At 46.3% G+C, this 16,440-nt stretch overlaps 7 protein-coding genes across 7 annotated transcripts; 2 read left to right on the top strand and 5 right to left on the bottom strand.

The window, feature by feature from the left end:
* Positions 1 to 147: 147 nt before the first annotated feature.
* F5891DRAFT_987272 (uncharacterized protein) lies at positions 148 to 1,763 on the bottom strand (the record flags this gene model as incomplete). The annotated part of the gene is made up of 8 exons (XM_041377884.1): positions 148 to 219; positions 560 to 580; positions 611 to 656; positions 687 to 706; positions 762 to 907; positions 1,099 to 1,227; positions 1,530 to 1,608; positions 1,653 to 1,763. The coding sequence occupies 8 exons, from the start codon at positions 1,761 to 1,763 to the stop codon at positions 148 to 150; spliced, it is 624 nt and encodes a 207-aa protein (XP_041217600.1).
* Positions 1,764 to 3,657: 1,894 nt separating this feature from the next.
* Positions 3,658 to 6,166, bottom strand: F5891DRAFT_1282780 (uncharacterized protein; the record flags this gene model as incomplete). The annotated part of the gene is made up of 5 exons (XM_041370554.1): positions 3,658 to 5,237; positions 5,282 to 5,589; positions 5,643 to 5,870; positions 5,920 to 6,004; positions 6,053 to 6,166. The coding sequence occupies 5 exons, from the start codon at positions 6,164 to 6,166 to the stop codon at positions 3,939 to 3,941; spliced, it is 2,034 nt and encodes a 677-aa protein (XP_041217599.1). The 3' UTR covers positions 3,658 to 3,938.
* A 189-nt stretch (positions 6,167 to 6,355) lies between these two features.
* On the bottom strand, positions 6,356 to 6,584 carry F5891DRAFT_1073039 (uncharacterized protein). Its single transcript, XM_041363323.1, has one exon. It carries the CDS (start codon positions 6,558 to 6,560, stop codon positions 6,402 to 6,404), a length of 159 nt encoding a protein of 52 aa, XP_041217598.1. The 5' UTR covers positions 6,561 to 6,584; the 3' UTR covers positions 6,356 to 6,401.
* A 2,140-nt stretch (positions 6,585 to 8,724) lies between these two features.
* Positions 8,725 to 9,362, top strand: F5891DRAFT_137199 (uncharacterized protein). The gene is made up of 2 exons (XM_041370622.1): positions 8,725 to 8,956; positions 9,026 to 9,362. The coding sequence occupies exons 1-2, from the start codon at positions 8,833 to 8,835 to the stop codon at positions 9,310 to 9,312; spliced, it is 411 nt and encodes a 136-aa protein (XP_041217597.1). The 5' UTR covers positions 8,725 to 8,832; the 3' UTR covers positions 9,313 to 9,362.
* A 504-nt stretch (positions 9,363 to 9,866) lies between these two features.
* Positions 9,867 to 10,721, bottom strand: F5891DRAFT_1198450 (uncharacterized protein; the record flags this gene model as incomplete). The annotated part of the gene is made up of 3 exons (XM_041368635.1): positions 9,867 to 10,277; positions 10,334 to 10,586; positions 10,660 to 10,721. The coding sequence occupies 3 exons, from the start codon at positions 10,719 to 10,721 to the stop codon at positions 9,867 to 9,869; spliced, it is 726 nt and encodes a 241-aa protein (XP_041217596.1).
* A 1,812-nt stretch (positions 10,722 to 12,533) lies between these two features.
* F5891DRAFT_1198449 (uncharacterized protein) lies at positions 12,534 to 12,942 on the bottom strand (the record flags this gene model as incomplete). The annotated part of the gene is made up of 2 exons (XM_041368634.1): positions 12,534 to 12,834; positions 12,890 to 12,942. The coding sequence occupies 2 exons, from the start codon at positions 12,940 to 12,942 to the stop codon at positions 12,534 to 12,536; spliced, it is 354 nt and encodes a 117-aa protein (XP_041217595.1).
* Positions 12,943 to 13,528: 586 nt separating this feature from the next.
* Positions 13,529 to 15,847, top strand: F5891DRAFT_1198448 (amino acid/polyamine transporter I; the record flags this gene model as incomplete). Its single annotated transcript, XM_041368633.1, has 15 exons — positions 13,529 to 13,645; positions 13,699 to 13,745; positions 13,796 to 13,850; positions 13,904 to 13,984; positions 14,037 to 14,103; positions 14,153 to 14,185; positions 14,238 to 14,328; positions 14,377 to 14,478; positions 14,528 to 14,619; positions 14,667 to 14,729; positions 14,782 to 14,852; positions 14,900 to 14,936; positions 14,986 to 15,133; positions 15,180 to 15,496; positions 15,564 to 15,847. 15 exons carry the CDS (start codon positions 13,529 to 13,531, stop codon positions 15,845 to 15,847), a joined length of 1,605 nt encoding a protein of 534 aa, XP_041217594.1.
* Between the last annotated feature and the right edge of the window lie 593 nt (positions 15,848 to 16,440).

The raw sequence follows: 16,440 nt of genomic DNA, 5'->3' as shown, positions 1-16,440 counted from the left end.
TGTTTGGCTGACTATGAATTGTTCGTCTCCTAGTTTCCCTTTGTCATTGCAACGGGGATGTCGATTGCAGTGGTCCATGGAAGGGATAGTAGCGTAGTCGGCCAATTAACATTGTTGACCGGTCAAACCATAATGTCAGAAACGGCTTTAGCTGGAGCTCTGTTGAACCTTCGACAGCCCCTCGAACTCGACTTGAAGCTCAGTGAACCACGAGTAAGACTAGGCACAATCGATCATTTTTCAGATAAGTTCAAACATCCACATTGCTCGAACAATACAAAAACTTGTCCCAAAACAACTGTACTGATTGACTGCGAACTACTAGTGAGGCCATCAGAGAACCTGTGAGAAGAAGATATCGTCATATATCGTTATATATCGTAATATATAGGAAAGGTTTTCGTCACATTGTAATATAAAGTGATATAAAGCAATATATGACCATGTAAAAGCACCATAATCAGCATAATCCCCAGCAAGAACTCACCGGTTTACTGATGCTCACTAGGCATTGCACTGTCAACCATGGTACCAAAGCGAAAGTAGAAGCATGACTTACTGTCCGCACGTGCCCTTCGTACTGCCGGCTCAATTTTGTAACCTAACTAACAATCAAGCTCCATCCTAAGGCGCGCAGGTGAGTCATGCGGTTGATCCTGGTTGCACAGCGACCTGCTCATACTCACGCTAGGTTCACAAACCGTGCCTGTGCAGCAATCCGCAGTAGTTTTGCAAGGTGTGTTCAAACACTATGCACTGACATGCATAGATGCTGTCAAAGCAGCAACAATGGCGATGAAGGAGAAACACATTTTCTGTGCGAGATGATATGGAATCTTCTGAGGGGATCTTGAATGGTATCTCTGAGGATGGAGGACACTGTAGGACGACGGCCAGCTTTCATATCCTGCATACACTTATGGGCACGATTCTGATCAATCTGGCAGAATTGTTTTTGCTCAGGTCAGACGGCAGAAATTTCGGTAGAACCTGCAGAAACGTATTCAATTACGACCCTTGTATCACAACCTGCCATCACTGGGGCCATAGTTAGTATAGTAGTTCATGATAGTGAGTTCTCTCGCATAAATCACTCACTTGAACCGTCTCTGGCAGCACTCCACTCTTTGCAATTCCCCCCTGTAGTTTGATATTCTGCCGGATTCTGCCCGCAGAATTCTGCCATCTGCCAGGCAGAACCGGTTTGGCGGACTTCTGCCCACAACACTAACAACCACGCAAGAAGAATCTCAAACAACAACATTCAGCTCATAAAAGCCAACCGTCTTCTTTAGAATTTCTTATCACAAGAGTCACAAATAATGTGTTTCTCCTCTGCATTTGTCCTCGCCGTCGTTGCTGCTTTAGCCTCATCATCCGTCTCTGCCATACCCCCTCAGGTTGACAAGACTGGCGCCACTCAATGTCAAAGCTTTTGCAAAACTAGTGAAGAATGCTCAAAATCTAACTGCGCTTATGGAATTTGCGTGAGTATCAGTAGTTTTCCTGGCTCTGATTGCATGACTCACTTGCATGGCAGGCATTGAAACTTTTCTGCCTAGTGAGCCATGTTTCTGCCCTCGCATCCGTGCAGTATGGCCATTGGCACTGACGCGCGAGTGATTAGTGATTTGTAGATTTGATCAACGGACCACGATCGCATTCGGACTGTAGAAAGGAAAGCCCATGAATTTAAGTAGGAGAAAACGTTGAAAATCAATAGAGAGAGCTAGTGTTGCCGCACATATGTATGTCATAGTCATCCTGAGCTAGCAAAACTATATTGGGTGAAAATCAAGTGATATGCATCCGCATCACTGGGAACATCGCCAAAGTGTCTTTCACTTCGGCGCATTGCAATCCTCTTTTGTGACCATCTCATTCTAGGTCCGTATTAATTTTCATGAACTTGTGCTCCTTTGTTTTTTCTTACGTACATCCAAACGAAAAAGGTCACGAAGCAAACAATGTCACCAGGCTGGCGTGATTGTAAATTCGCCTTTGCTCGATAATGCCAAATATTCCCATGCAACAGTAGTCAGCAGATATACGAAGATTGTTGTGATGTTCTACAATACATTGCTTTACATAACTTTCTCATCTGTTCACCGGTTCACTGATGTCAGCCGCGGTCCGAACTATGAATAACTGAACTCAACACGTGATTTTGGCTTATATAAGTTATGGTCCAGCTCGGCTCAACGAGCCACGGTTACTATCACTGGCGGAGTTTTTCAAATGTTTTCAATGTTTGAAGTGTAGCACACTCGTCAAGAGGTTTTTTTCCGCTTCTTGACAGACCTGTGGGGAAAATCGTGCTCTATCACACCCAGGTGAAATCTGATTTTTTTGCGATGATGTTCGAGCGGCAGAAGGAATCCGGCTGTGCGATGTCAGTTTGGCAGGGACTGAGTTTCAAAATTTGTCACAGCAATGTCACACTGGAGTTTTATAGCTCCGCAACGGCACATTAGAATTTTGAATCTCGATATCTGAACGAGTGTTCAAAGATTCTATTGATTCGTGCATGTACATTATATAGACCAGCTATTCACAGTAAGTAAATCTAAATGTATGTATGTGTATTAAGTGGAAAGGATATGATAGAAATATAATGAAAATGAGTATGTTCACAAAAGTGTATAATCAACATTGTCCGTTTGAAGTGGTATGATCTGCTGAGATGCTCGGATGATTTATTTGAGGCAGGGTGGACAATTATGTGATTGCTGGCTACACTGGCACCTTCTATTCTTCCTGTCTCCGTGTGGTTCAGAATTACGAGATGTAAGACCACAACGCTCTGTTACTCACCGCGACAAGACTCATAGCAAGTCACCTCAAGTAGTCAAACGTTCGGGACACCGTGCACTTCCAATCGGTTTTCTATCCAAGGGACGGGTTCAATGTATCATCGCTCTTCCAGGATGATCTACATCCCCATTCAAGTTGGTGATGGAGCTTGGCTGGCAATCTGCTGGCACTACAGATCGGTGCCATCTGTTTGAAGGCACAACCACGCAAGAATTTCAAATAACAACATTCAGCTCATAAAAGCCAGCCGTCTGCTTCAGAATTACCTGATTTCTTATCACAAGAGTCACAAATTTAATAATGCATTTCTCCTCTGCATTTCTCCTCGCTGTCGTTGCTGCTTTAGTCTCATCATCCGTCTCTGCCATATCCCCTCAGGTTGACGAGGGTGGCGCCACTCAATGTCAAAACTTTTGCGCCACTGATGAAGAATGCCAAAAAACTGGCTGCGCTTATGGACTTTGCGTGAGTATCAGTAGTTTTCCTGGCTCTGGAGTCTGATAGCATGACTCACTTGCATGGCAGCTCGTCACTTGGTTCTGCATAGTGAGTCATGTTTCTGCCCTCGCATCCGTGCAGTAATGATGGCCATTGGCACTGACGCGTGAGTGATTAGTGATTTGTAGATTTGATCAACGGACCACGATCGCATTCTGACTGTGGAAAGGAAAGCCCATTAATTTAAGTAGGAGAAAACGTTGAAAATCAATAGAGAGCCACTAGTACTGAAACCAACGAGGTAGCGCAATGAATCGACGGCCATTTATGGCCACAAGCCCGTCATTTTTGGGAGTATGCGTAATTGCCCTGAGTCAGTTTTTACATTGCTTCACCAATCATCCGAAGCTGCTTTCCTCAAGTGCACACTCGACCAGAACGCAGATAGTAGCCTTAGCAAACAATCTTTGCATGGGTGCTTCCACTCGTTGGTGACTCTCGAACTGCTCAATGAACGTAACGGGTTTGAAAATGAGATTTCTTATCATTTGGATATCTGCTTCCATTCTGAAGACCAACAACGCCGGGAAATGAAGCAGAAGTCGCCATGGGAGAAAGGAAAGCTGTGAGAGAATTATGGACGCGCAGTGACGTGATAGTACCTGATGCCTGTAGATAGCTATTAACTAGAGTATTTCTATAGTACCGACGTCCATGTTATCAACCGATGCAATGTCTTTGACTTGTGCAATGATCTTATAATCCGATGCGATCCTCTTGTATTCTCCAACACATTGCTGCGCTAGCAAAAATGCGTCGAAAGGCTGTCCGAGGCGAACCATTAGCTGCAACGCTCGTGAGCTATGCTCCTCTTCAACAGGCGAATCACCGGGTAAATCGTCAGAGTCGTCCGTCGAGGACCCGGGATCAGTCCAATCACCTACGCTCTCTGTATCACCTGCGAAGTCAGCCTGCTCTGCAAAGTCAGGTACCCCGAGGAGATGCCAATCCCAGGGACGGATAAGTAAGAACGTCTGCTGAATGGGCTTTGCCCGCGAGAACTGAACTAGAGCCTCTTCAGTGGTGATCAACTGGTCGTGAAGCCCGTCTGCCTTGATTTTATACGTGATGGAAGTCTCCTGAGCTAGACCGCGCCACCCTCTGACTTCCGTGACACGAAATGAAATGCAAGGAAGATGAAGTCTGCAGTTTGCAAAGCGAGGAGCTCTAAGTTGTTCAAGCTGGTCATAAAATTTCAATGCTAGATCTGCGGCCACGGTTTGTCGCAGCGAAGAGACTTGCGTGTGAATGTGATCTTCAGACAAAGGTGAAAGGGTGCGTGGAGGAGTGGCGTAGGAGGTGATATGGGCCGGAAGACAGCTATTGAACTCAGAGGGTTCTCCGATCCAGTCGAGAACAGAGATGTCGCCCGACCGAGCCACGATCTCCTGCAGGAGCCGCCCGAGCGCGTTCAGTTTGTTCTCGCCATAAATGACAGGTAGGGTGATGCCGAAGATGCCAAATAATGAATACGCGACGTCTTCCTGCACGGTGGTGACGCGCTTCGATGCCCATTGCAGTTTCTCTCGGGCGCCGCTCATGCCTGGGCGGAAGGCCACCAGGGTCTGCGCATCTATCCCCGTCGCATCCTCCAACTCCTTCATGATTGCAAGGGGCTCTTTGTGGTTGGGAGAGCGATCGTCGAGATATAATGACCAGTCCCTCCGATAAAAGATCACAACTTTCGGAGCGAGTAATTCTTGAAAGGTCCATCCCCGCTCGTTCCGAACACTCCTCGCCAGTGCATCAGGCTGGGATGAAGGAAGGACATCGGATAGATAGACGATGGTGAGCGCAGAATGGCGGTACCAGACGAACATGGAGTTGACCGATTCTTGAAGCTCGGTGTTGCTCTTCTTGTCGATGCAGCATGCGTCCATCCACGCCCAACAATACCCAGCATCACGAGCGACTTTGCAAAACGACTGCAGTTTCGCGATGCCGCCAGTTCCCATCAACTCGCGCACACTTCATCCTGGATGTCGTGCAGCAGCGCCTCCTTCTCTTCCCACCTGTGTGATAGCATGACGCAGCGGAAGTATATTGCTACCATTTCCTTGATGCGGCCCATTTGGAGGTCTGAATGCTTCGTTGTGATTGACAAAAGCTCCTTGTACTCTGCACTCATTTTGAAGGCGTTTATTTGTGCCGCTCGATCGCACAGAAGACCCGTCGAAGTATTAAAAAAACGTAGCGGTACATTTCCGAGTTCAATCCAAACAGCTCTTTGAATAGCATCTTCTGCTTCGGATGGACAGTCATCCTGCCGACGCAGCTCTGCAGAACAAGGTAGGTATTTCGAGATTATGCAGGGGTGTTCCAAGGCTTACCTTGCATCTGCACTTCGGGAGAATTGTCCAACTTGGACGACATGATTTGTGCATCACGGATAAAGTCTTTGATGAAATCCATATCCTGGTTGATGACCTCGCGACTAATGCCTGAACCCTCCAGTTCATTCAGAACATGCACAAGGGAACCAGCGATTGGACCTGAAATCATAGACTTATTTGTTCTACCACCCTTGGAAGACTTCTTCTCTGAGGAGGAAGGTTGAACTGAAGTAGAGGTCAAATGTGGTCAACTAGAGCTTCTAAACTACCGTACCATTATCTGCTTTACGGTTGGTTACTTTCTTATAGAGGGTTTTTGCATCTTTCTCATCAGCAAAGACAAAGCCAACCATGCATTTCTTGGATAGAAGTGAGTAATTTTCTTTGAATTGCAAATGCACACTTACATCTCCCGCGAACGAATGGAAGAACGCCCTGTCCTGGTGATACTCGAACGCCTCATCTAGTTCGTGTTCCCATATGACACCTCTCGTCCCCGTTAAATCAACCAGTCTCAGCATGAAGGCATCTTTGGAGTTATCTCGCAGGAAAATGAGTGCACCTTGCAAGCCACCATACGACCACTTGTTTGGCCGCGGAGGGGCGGGCGGGCGGGGGCGGGGGCGGCATCAGAGAACCTGTGAGAAGAAGATATCGTCATATATCGTTATATATCGTAATATATAGGAAAGGTTTTCGTCACATTGTAATATAAAGTGATATAAAGCAATATATGACCATGTAAAAGCACCATAATCAGCATAATCCCCAGCAAGAACTCACCGGTTTACTGATGGCCCGATGTGCAAAGTAGATACGAGCAGCAGTAGCGGTGAGTATCTTTTGCGTGGAATTGTCTAAAGTGGATTTTACTTTAGACTTTTCGTCTGCTGAGAGTGCTGATTGAGAGGGCATATCAGGCAGATCAAAGTAAATGTAGAAATTGGCCTAATAGTACATAAGACCTGACCGTCAAACCGTGTTTGGTGCAACGTGGGAATCTAGCGGCTGCCTTCAAGCAAGGCTGCGGCAGGCTGTACAGCTGCTTTGCTGTACAGTAATCATAAATCAGTCAAGCACTATTCACTGGATGGACATGCATGGCTCCGAAGACATCATCAAGAGGTTTATCATCTAATATATAGGAGCAAACAGCCCTGGTCCTACTGTTGTGATGACCCAGGAATGTTTTAGGGCATGTTTTTTTTAAAAATTCCAGTTTCTGTCTTATAAATAGTCGTACTCTATGAAGGACAATTCAATCTAGTCTAGGGGGCCCCCAGTGTTCCATCGCATCTCTAGGTTCACGAATGCCCTAGTGTGAGGCGCACCCCCACTATTAGGGCATGTTACAGAATAACGTCAGTCTTATTTTGAATTTTGTAGCGACCAGGGGGGGATATGAATGCGGTCGTTATCCATTGATCAAATCTACAAATCACTAATCACTCGCACGTCAGTGCCAATGGTCATACTGCATGGATGCGAGGGCAGAAACACGACTCACTGCGCAGAACCAACTGAGGACCTGCCATGCAAGTGAGTCAGGCTATCAGAACCACGAAAACTACTGATACTCACGCAAGTCCGATGGGAGCAGCCGGTGTGTTGGCAATCTACATCAGTGTTGCAAAAGTTTAGACATTGAGTGGCGCCAGCCTCGTCAACCTGAGGGGGTATGGCAGAGACAGATGATGAGGCTAAAGCAGCAACGACGGCGAGGACAAATACAGAGGCGAAACGCATTATTTGTGACTCTTGTGATAAGAAATCAGGTAATTCCGAAGAAGACGGTTGGCTTTTATGAGCTAAATGTTGTTATTTGGAATTCTTCTTGCGTGATTGTGCCTTCAAACAGATGGCACCTATCTGTAATGCCAACAGATTGCCAGCCAAGGTCCATCGCCAACTTGGGGTCGAACTACTGTCTACTGAACATTCGAGTTTCCAACCAGCCGTCAACTGGGTCCATAAGCACTCGACGTTTCGAAGCCATCTCCGCATAGCTCCAAGGGTTGTCAACATGACGGATGTCATAGTATGGCAACCTCCTTGAAAGCGTCAGGCTCATGAATGAGTTTTGCTTGCGCCTCTGTCTCCTTCTCCATACCTAAGGTCTTGTGCAGTATGTTGATGTGGTGATACTGCACGCAAGTGGATGCATTGGCATGTGAATAGCGAACATCCACGTAATAAGTGCTCTCGCGTTTGACGTAGCGTTCCACATGAGCAGCCGGTAGGCTCAGTTTGCACGAACAAAGCATGGTACTTTGAGCTCTCCGATGAATCATGAATCTACGTCCTATGCGGCACTGTAAGGCGGCCATAAACGAACGTAAGTTCGGCACCTAAAACATCCATTTTAGCAAAAACCAGGTAAGATGTTAGTCAATATACCACCAAATTCATATTCCAGTAGCAGCCGAATCCACGCCGAACTCATTGTATACCTGGTGATCTTCATCTTCTTCAAGGATACCATCTTCAGCTTGTAGTTGGTCCTCTTCGTCGCTGAACAGTTATTCGGCCTCAGAAAGAGGCGTATCGTCTCGTCATCACTAATAGTGGGTGGGTGTGACTCGGAACAATGAATGCGGGGCCTGGGGATTCGAGCGACTCGTCCGGCTTCTTTACTACATGGAGTTTTATTACGAGCTTCTTGACAACTTTTTCATGGGTATAGTTTAGTGTGAGGACGTGAAGTGAACACAGTACCATGGTTTTGAAAAGACTCAGTAGTCGTGGTAAGTTAGGTATCATCTATAGAATTGCATCTGCGTGTGAAAACTAGGTCCGGTTAATTCTCTTCCGCCTTTGGGCTTCGACTAGCTGCCACATACCGGAACCTAATACGTCCGTCATGAATCTCAATCGGCAAAAAAGTGGCCTCTCGTTGGCTCAATTGCACACATCGAGAAAAATTCATGAGCTAGCCTTCGAGGCCAACGCTAGACGAGTAGATTCAAGTTGCGCAGTGCGTTCCATCTTCGTGTGGCCTCTCAATATTAATCTTCTACAGCAATGATCGCTCGTTTCGACAGCCTCTCGAACTCGAGCTTAGTTGACAACGAGAAAGGCTAGGCACGGTCGGCCATTTCCAGATAAGTTCAAACATACACATTACTCGAGCAGTACGAAAAAAACAATTGTACCAATCGACTCCAAACTAGGTGTTGCACCATCAGCCATGATACCAAAGCGAAAGCCGAAGCATAACTCACTGTTGCGACGTGCCGCTCGGGCTGCCAGCTTTATTTTCAGCCTACGCTTGGCCTACGCAGGTCAAATTCACTCCACTCTAAGGCGCGCAGGTCAATCATACGGTTGAATCCTGGTTGCACAGTGACCTGCTCATACTCACGCCATCTATACTTTCACAGACATATCCACTGCAGCATGGTGTTTCTCCACAAAGTCCTCCTTTGGGGCTACACTGTGCACTGACAGACATAGATACTGTCAGAGCAACAACAACGGCGAGGAGGGAGAAACGCATTTTTTGTGCGAGGTGATATGGAATCTTCTGGAGGGGATCTCGAATGATATCTCTGAGAACGCGGGACCACTGGGGGACAGCGACCAGCTTTTATATTCTCTGTACGCTTATGGGCACAATTCTGATCGATTTGGCAGAATTGTTCTTGCTGTCAAATGGCAGAATTTTTAGCAGAACCTGCAGGAGCGTATCTATTTGATCACGGCCATTGTTGCCAGCAGCCATCGACCATTCTTGTAATTACAGAATGCTCGCTCGAATCCCAGGCCTCTCATCCCAATCTCTCACCAATCACTTTATCATTTGAACCTTTTGAGATACGCACAAGACCGGATGCTTTTTGACGACCTGACATGATGGAGACGCGCGATGCAAAACTTGTCTTGAGTTCAAACCGACGGGATCGCGCTCGTGTTTGGTTGTCATGAAACATGTTGTACGACGGTGTATTGTATAATTATTCTGGGTTGTTTGAGCTGCCACGCATCGGTACCACGTCAGTGGTTCACTAGTGATCAACTAGGATAGGTGAAAGAGATTATGACGACTAGTCTGTGGAGCTGAGTGGTGTCGGACCACTTTTATGTAGCTATTCCTCATAATTTAGCGACTGACAAGGAATAACGCAGATGCATTTGATGATAAGGATCATGATATTTGGCACGGCATTCTTTTTGATCGACGCATGCGCAGACATAGACAGCGAATAGATATCGATAGCGAAGTCAATCATCATGCGATTCATCTGACGCGTAATCTGAGCCAGATCCAGAACTTCCAAATGAAAATGTAACGTCGCAAGAATCATCTTCTTGCCAACTTGCCTCATCGTCATCGTCATCACCTGAGAACATCCTGATGTTGTCCTTGGATAACCTACACTCTTTGCTCTCCATGTCCACCCCTGCATCGCGAAGCGTGTCTTTGAGGGAGTTGATCTGCAGATCAATTGCATTTACCTGTATTTTGGACTGCTCGTTTTCATACTCGACGATGGACTTCATCAGGTCAAGTTCGTGGCTACGAAGGCGTGCGTATCGGATTCTCGCAGCAAAAGCCCGGCGAGTGACGTATGAAAGTTCGAGCATGCGTTCATTAAAATAGTTTAAAACATCAGGAGGGTCAGTGGATGTCCACTTTGAAATATAAGCTCGGTCTTCAAGATAATGTTCAAATGATGTTGTGAACGTACTGTTGTGGTCAATACCTTCGCCCTCTTTGACGGCGATTCGAAATCCTCGCCACGATCATCACCTTGAGATAAGATATCCTGGAGGCGTACGCGCTTATGGCGCTCGTGATGGCTGGGACTTTGGACGGTCCCTTCCGAGTCAGAGCTACACTCGTCATCGGTAGCATCATGGACAGTGGCCTTTTGGTTCAAGTGATTCTTCAATATGGTACAGCTACCGGATGCAACGGATATAGGTGTAGATTGAGCTTGTCTGGAGTACAAAAACGTAAGTTGAGATAATACTAGGCTGGAGATGCGGCCTCCTCTTGAATAATTAAACAAACCTGCTGTTAGCAGAAGTCTCTGGATAAAGATCGCTTCCTGATTTCAATGGAGGGTTACTCATATCGCGACTGACAAGTGCGTTGTGGACTCAGCTAGCTAATATTAGGCGGGCAAGATCTGTACCCTGGAACTTTGGAAGAGGATCTGGGGAAATATACCTCGAGGCTTGAGCGGCCGTTGCCGACGTAATAACGTACACTGAAAAGTTACGTGATCGGACTCGGAACGAACAAAACAAACTTCAACGCAACTTGAAGGTGTACTTATTCTGGTCGGTACCAACTTGAAAGCTGTGGGGCTCATGTCCAGATGGACATGCCAGTTCCCTATCCTCTTCGCCGGCGAGTCCGTATGTTCCACCAAGGAGAAACGTCCGGACCGTAAGTTGAGATAAACATTTGGTCAATTTCCGTTTGGATCGCAGACTAGGTTTTATAGAGTTGCTCGGTCATAATGCGGGTCCTAATTCGGCCGGCTCTATCTTTGATTTGTCCCATGTGTTCTCTTCATCTCTTTTAGTGCGCGCTATGTTACGTGATGTGGACCTGGTTCAGCTTGCCCATCATCACTGAAAACCAAGATCTATGATAAACCCTTATATACACATTATAATCCCAACAATGTCTATAATCGTATAAAATATGGCAGTGCAGAAGCCATAGTCTTGTATAGAAATATATTGTTATCCCTTGCGACCAATCTTTATCATGATTACCTGTGCCCGGCATTAGTTGAATGAATTTGGCTGTGTAAAAACTCAAACAGATTGATAAACACGCTAATTGCTGAAAACAAGATATATATGTGTAGAACGCTATCCCCTATGACCAATAATTATCAAAATGGTTTTCATTTGGCATTGGCTGCATGAATCATGTTGTGACAATACTAAAACTGTACTGAAGTGATGATGCATGTTCGAAAAAGTGTCTCTCATTTAGCATTTCTAGCACAGCGGCTCTCCTGTCCAATAAGTAAAAGAGATAGAAATTCTTGCCATCTGTACCATCATATGGACAATTGCTTCATTGGCATCATGGTATTGCGGGTTTTATACTTGATTGGCCAGGAAGTCACATTGGGTTGTATAGGATTATACAGAGACACTCGGTACAATACATGTAGTTTATCAATGCCTCGCCAATTCTCTACCCTAATCTCATCATCAACACCGTCTGCAGGAACAATAACATGGGTTGAACCACAACAGATATCGTTAGTGCCTTGAAGTCCAATGAAAGCAAGGTGTCGTGGCAACTTGACACTATTGTTTCCTTATGCAAAATTTGCACTGCTCAAGTGGTTGACTGAGTTTGGCGGTGCCGGTGTACAATCAAGCTCGGCGGTGCCAGTATAGGATCGAGTTTGGTGGTATATAATCGAACTCGTGGTACCATAGGATGTAACAGGATCGAGTTCAGCCATAGGATCGAGTTTTTGGCCATGGAATAGAAGTTGGTCGCAGGGATCAAATCCAAATATGAGATCGAGTTCAGCCATATCATCGAAGACCAGTCATCCTTAGACAGAAACATAGACCACAACATGACATATCCTGTTGCCAGACCATGTAGTACAGTGCGACTTTCTGGATGGCATCCTGTCGAGAAACTTGCAGGAAGTAGCGTTAATGAGTGATTGAAGGCAGAGTAGGTGATAGTGGGGATTGTAAATAAAATCTGAGTCGGATCCTTACTTATCAATGACCGGAAGATATGCTCGGCCGGTGGTGACTGAGGTCTTGACCCTTCCCAAGGGAGTTGTACCTCGTTCGTTTTGAGATCCGGTGGTCAAACTATTTCAGAATAGGAAAAGAGAAGGAGCAGGGTCGGAGCCGGGTAAGGCTGCGAGCTTCGGCGTCAGTTGCAGACAGCTAAAACCAACAGAGATAACGGCAGTTTCGAGCATCGGTCGAGGACACATGGCCAATGTTGACTTTGAAGAAAGGCCAAAATGCAGAATAGGTTTCAAGTGGGATTGAGGGATCATCCAGACCACCATTCACTACTGCCCGATCCCAACAACCGCCAGTGCTTAGCGCACATGCCCAGCGCATGTCAGCAAATGCTGACGTGGCTCGAACATATGCGAACCACACCGGAAGGCGCCAGAATGAGAGGAGTGGAGGAGGGCGAGAAGGAGATGAGGGAGAGGTAAGTTTAAGTCTTGGGTACCTATGGAAATGAGGTAGTTAGCAGCATAAAAATGCACAATACATATTACACGCACCTCTGCAGCTTAGAGAAAGGTACCCACAATCCCTCGGCCGCATTCAACACCATCAATCTCCAGTAAAATGTCACAGCTCATTCCAAGCACCACATCCCTTCGAGCTTTTGACAGACCGGCAGTGCCTGTTCGAAAAGTCGGCTCAATGTCAAGTAAGAGATGTTAGGACCTCAGAAGCGAAGAAGGATGGCACTGACTGCATCTTGAGATGAATTGTTGAATCAGAAAATATGACAATGACAAGCAAATGTAGCGAAGCCATGGAGGACGAGTGCAACTCACAGTGGTGTGTGTGAGTTTTGTGTGTCTAGAATTTTTGAATAGATCAGCGCCATATACGTTGAGCGTATGCCTACAGCATCGACGTCTTCCTATCATTCTGCACTGCTATATAGTATTAAGCAATTTTTACGCATGAATGCAAAAACTATACCACCAGCTTAGAATTCGACATACTGTTAAATTAATGTGTCGAAACGACAAACAAGCTCACGGATCAGGAAAATGATGCTTGATAAGTAGGCCAATACATGGGCATATAAGGACAACACAGATTTCGCCAACCTTATAAGGTAAATATTGTCATACCGGGTTATCCGGTTTTCAGTGATGATTCGCTGAGCCCCGCAGTGATACGTTATGGCTGCCAGAGCTCCTGCAACTTCGAAGCAGCACCTACAACTAGGCGCGGATGAAGTTGTTCTAGCTAAGCTAGGATACAAGCAAGAGTTTCGTAGGGAATTCACCCCGCTAGAGGTGGGCTTGATATCAGGCTATCGTCACTACGACACAATCCAACAGTTGTACAGGTGTCTGGACTTGCATTCAGCTATACAGGAGTGCTCCCTGGTATAGCGTAAGTTGCTAATATGACTCCAGCCAATTGACTGATCAAAATCTATTTAGCTCTGTGCTCTTCTATGCCATACCAAATGGCGGACCTGTCGCTATGGTTTGGGGGGTAAGTTCTCATCATATGTAGGGATCATTGTTTTGCAACGTTTTTCCCTGCAGTGGGCAATTGCTGGTCCCTTTATCATGTGCATCGGGCTGGCAATGGCGGAGCTCGCATCAGCAGCGCCTACTTCTGGAGGTGTATGTACTTGATGTCGTTATTGTTTCACATCTGCTCATTATGAAAATCTAGTTATATTATTGGACTTATTCACTTGCTTCTCCACGGTGCCGGAATTTTCTCTCGTGGATAGTTGGCTGTAAGTCTTGCATTTCGACATGATGTGCATCCCGTCTTGACATCTACAGACTCAAATACCATACAGACTATCACTGGAGTCGGTGAGTCAATTTTCATTCTTTCAACAATTTGCCTCTGATAGCGTGGGGCTAGCTTCCGTAAACTGGGCTTGCGCAATTCAGATCGCGGCAGCGATTAGTATTGCCACAGACCAGGCATATGTCACTACCAACGAGCAGCTCTAGTCAGTCCACCTTCTTCCAATCACTATATCTCATAACGATTGCCACAGCGGTATATACGCAGCTTTGGTCTTGTCACATGCTGTCCTCGTGAGCCTCGGTACCAAAGTCTTGGCAAGATTGCAGAGACTATACACCTTTGTGAATCTGTGGTAGGTGTTGTATATTTATCCATGTCCAATGCTTCAAGTCCTCCGGCAGCCTTTGCTTCATAGTCATTATTGCGCTTCCAATCGCGACGCCACGCGAATACCGAAACAGTGCAAGTTTTGCGCTAGGAAATTTCACAAACTGTATGTATCCGCTTCCAATTACAATCGCAGCTCACGTTCAGTGACAGTGGCTGGCTGGCCTTCTGGATTCGCGTTCATCTTGAGTTTCATGGCGCCTCTTTATTCAATAGGTTAGACCCTCTTCTCCCGGATTGTCTATTCATGACCACCTTTGATTACCAGGCGGTTATGATGCCAGCGTCCATATGAGCGAGGAGGCCTCAAACGCTGCTACTGCAATACCATGGGCAATCGTGAGTCACATCAGAAAATGACCAATCATTGTGTTCACCCCAGGTAGATCAGTTCTATTGCAGTGTCGGTCGTTCTTGGTTGGGGTATGTGGAACGACATGTCACTCCGATCTTGATACTATTTCTTATATAGGAATAAACGTTTCCCTTGCCTTTTGCATGGGTACCAACCTTGAAAGTATCTTAAATGGTCCTATCGGCCAGCCTATGGCACAAATCTTATACACTTCGCTTGGGCAGAGGGGGGCGTTAGCTCTGTGGTGTCTCATTATTTCAACGTTGTACGTTTTAGCAGCGCGTGACACACATAACCTAATCACAAAACAGGTACATAGTGGCATCGAACTCCCTCCTGGTCGGCTCTCGCCAGACATTTGCATTTTCTCGTGATGGGGCCCTCCCATTCTCAAGATATTTGTACCGGATCAATAGCTACACGCAAACACCAGTTAATACGGTTTGGTTTGACGCTGTCTTTGTACTGGTGATTGGGCTTCTTGCGTTTGTGAGCACCGAGGCCATCAATGCGGTGTTCACTATCGGTATCACTGCATCGTATGTCTCATACATAACGCCAATCACAACGCGCTTTGCGTTCAAGAACGATTTCAAACCCGGCCCATTTTATCTTGGGAAATTGGCGAGTTGATCTACAGGGATGCGTTTACTATTCCTGCACTAATATGTCCGTGCAGAGCTTTCCAATCGCAGCGATAGCTGTGTCGTCGATGGTCTTCATGATCTTTGTTTTCTTCTTTCCTTCGACCCCGCAAACGACTGCACAAGAGATGAACTATACAGCTGTGGTCCTTGGAGGGTACATGGCCCTTGCGATTTCCTGGTATTATTGCCCGGTGTATGGAGGCGTCCATTGGTTCAATGGACCTGTAGCAAACCTCGCACCGTCCATGAAAGGAGGAAGCGGAGACGAAAATTCCGTGTCGAAGAAGGAACAACAGGATGCGGAACTCTCTGTTTCAGTGGTGGATGTATGAGTAATGTTGGTGCGCTGTCGTGAAATCGTCGGTATTCAGAAATGACATTTATTTCAATAGATCTCAGTGCAATAATCTCAGGCCTCTTCTGCACCAGAGCTATCATCTCCGTCTCTATTCCCTCAGCACTTATATACTTAGTACTCGGTCGATATCCCATGTCATTTTACTCTCACTTACTCGTTGCTCCTTTATATGTAGTACCTGCGATTCGCATTTGCCATTAGTAGGCCGCCGGTGACTCTGCAACTGCTGCGCAGAGATAATGAGGTATCTTTAAGAATTGATACTCATCCTTGGAAAGGCAAGGAACATTGACGAAATTACTATCAACTTGGTACTATCGCTCTTCATCGTCAACCGACCCCTGCATCCCATCCAACACTTGTTCCATGGAGAGAACCACTCTCGAGCTCCCCACGCCACCCTTTGATGTCAAGGACCTTTTTCACTAGGCTCGTGACCAGCCTGGCTGCTGGTCGATCTCGGAGAAATTTGGCAAGCGAAGCACGGAGTCTGAATTGTAGCAGGTCGTGCCGCTTTAGGTAATGGGGACAGACACAGATACTGTCAAACACTACGGTGTCCGCAAT

This window comes from Suillus fuscotomentosus, assembly GCF_016647785.1.
Source record: "Suillus fuscotomentosus strain FC203 chromosome Unknown F5891scaffold_152, whole genome shotgun sequence".
NCBI lineage: Eukaryota > Fungi > Basidiomycota > Agaricomycetes > Boletales > Suillaceae > Suillus > Suillus fuscotomentosus.
The sequence above is the reverse complement of the archived record's forward strand: the minus strand, read 5'-3'. Positions and strand labels throughout refer to the sequence as shown.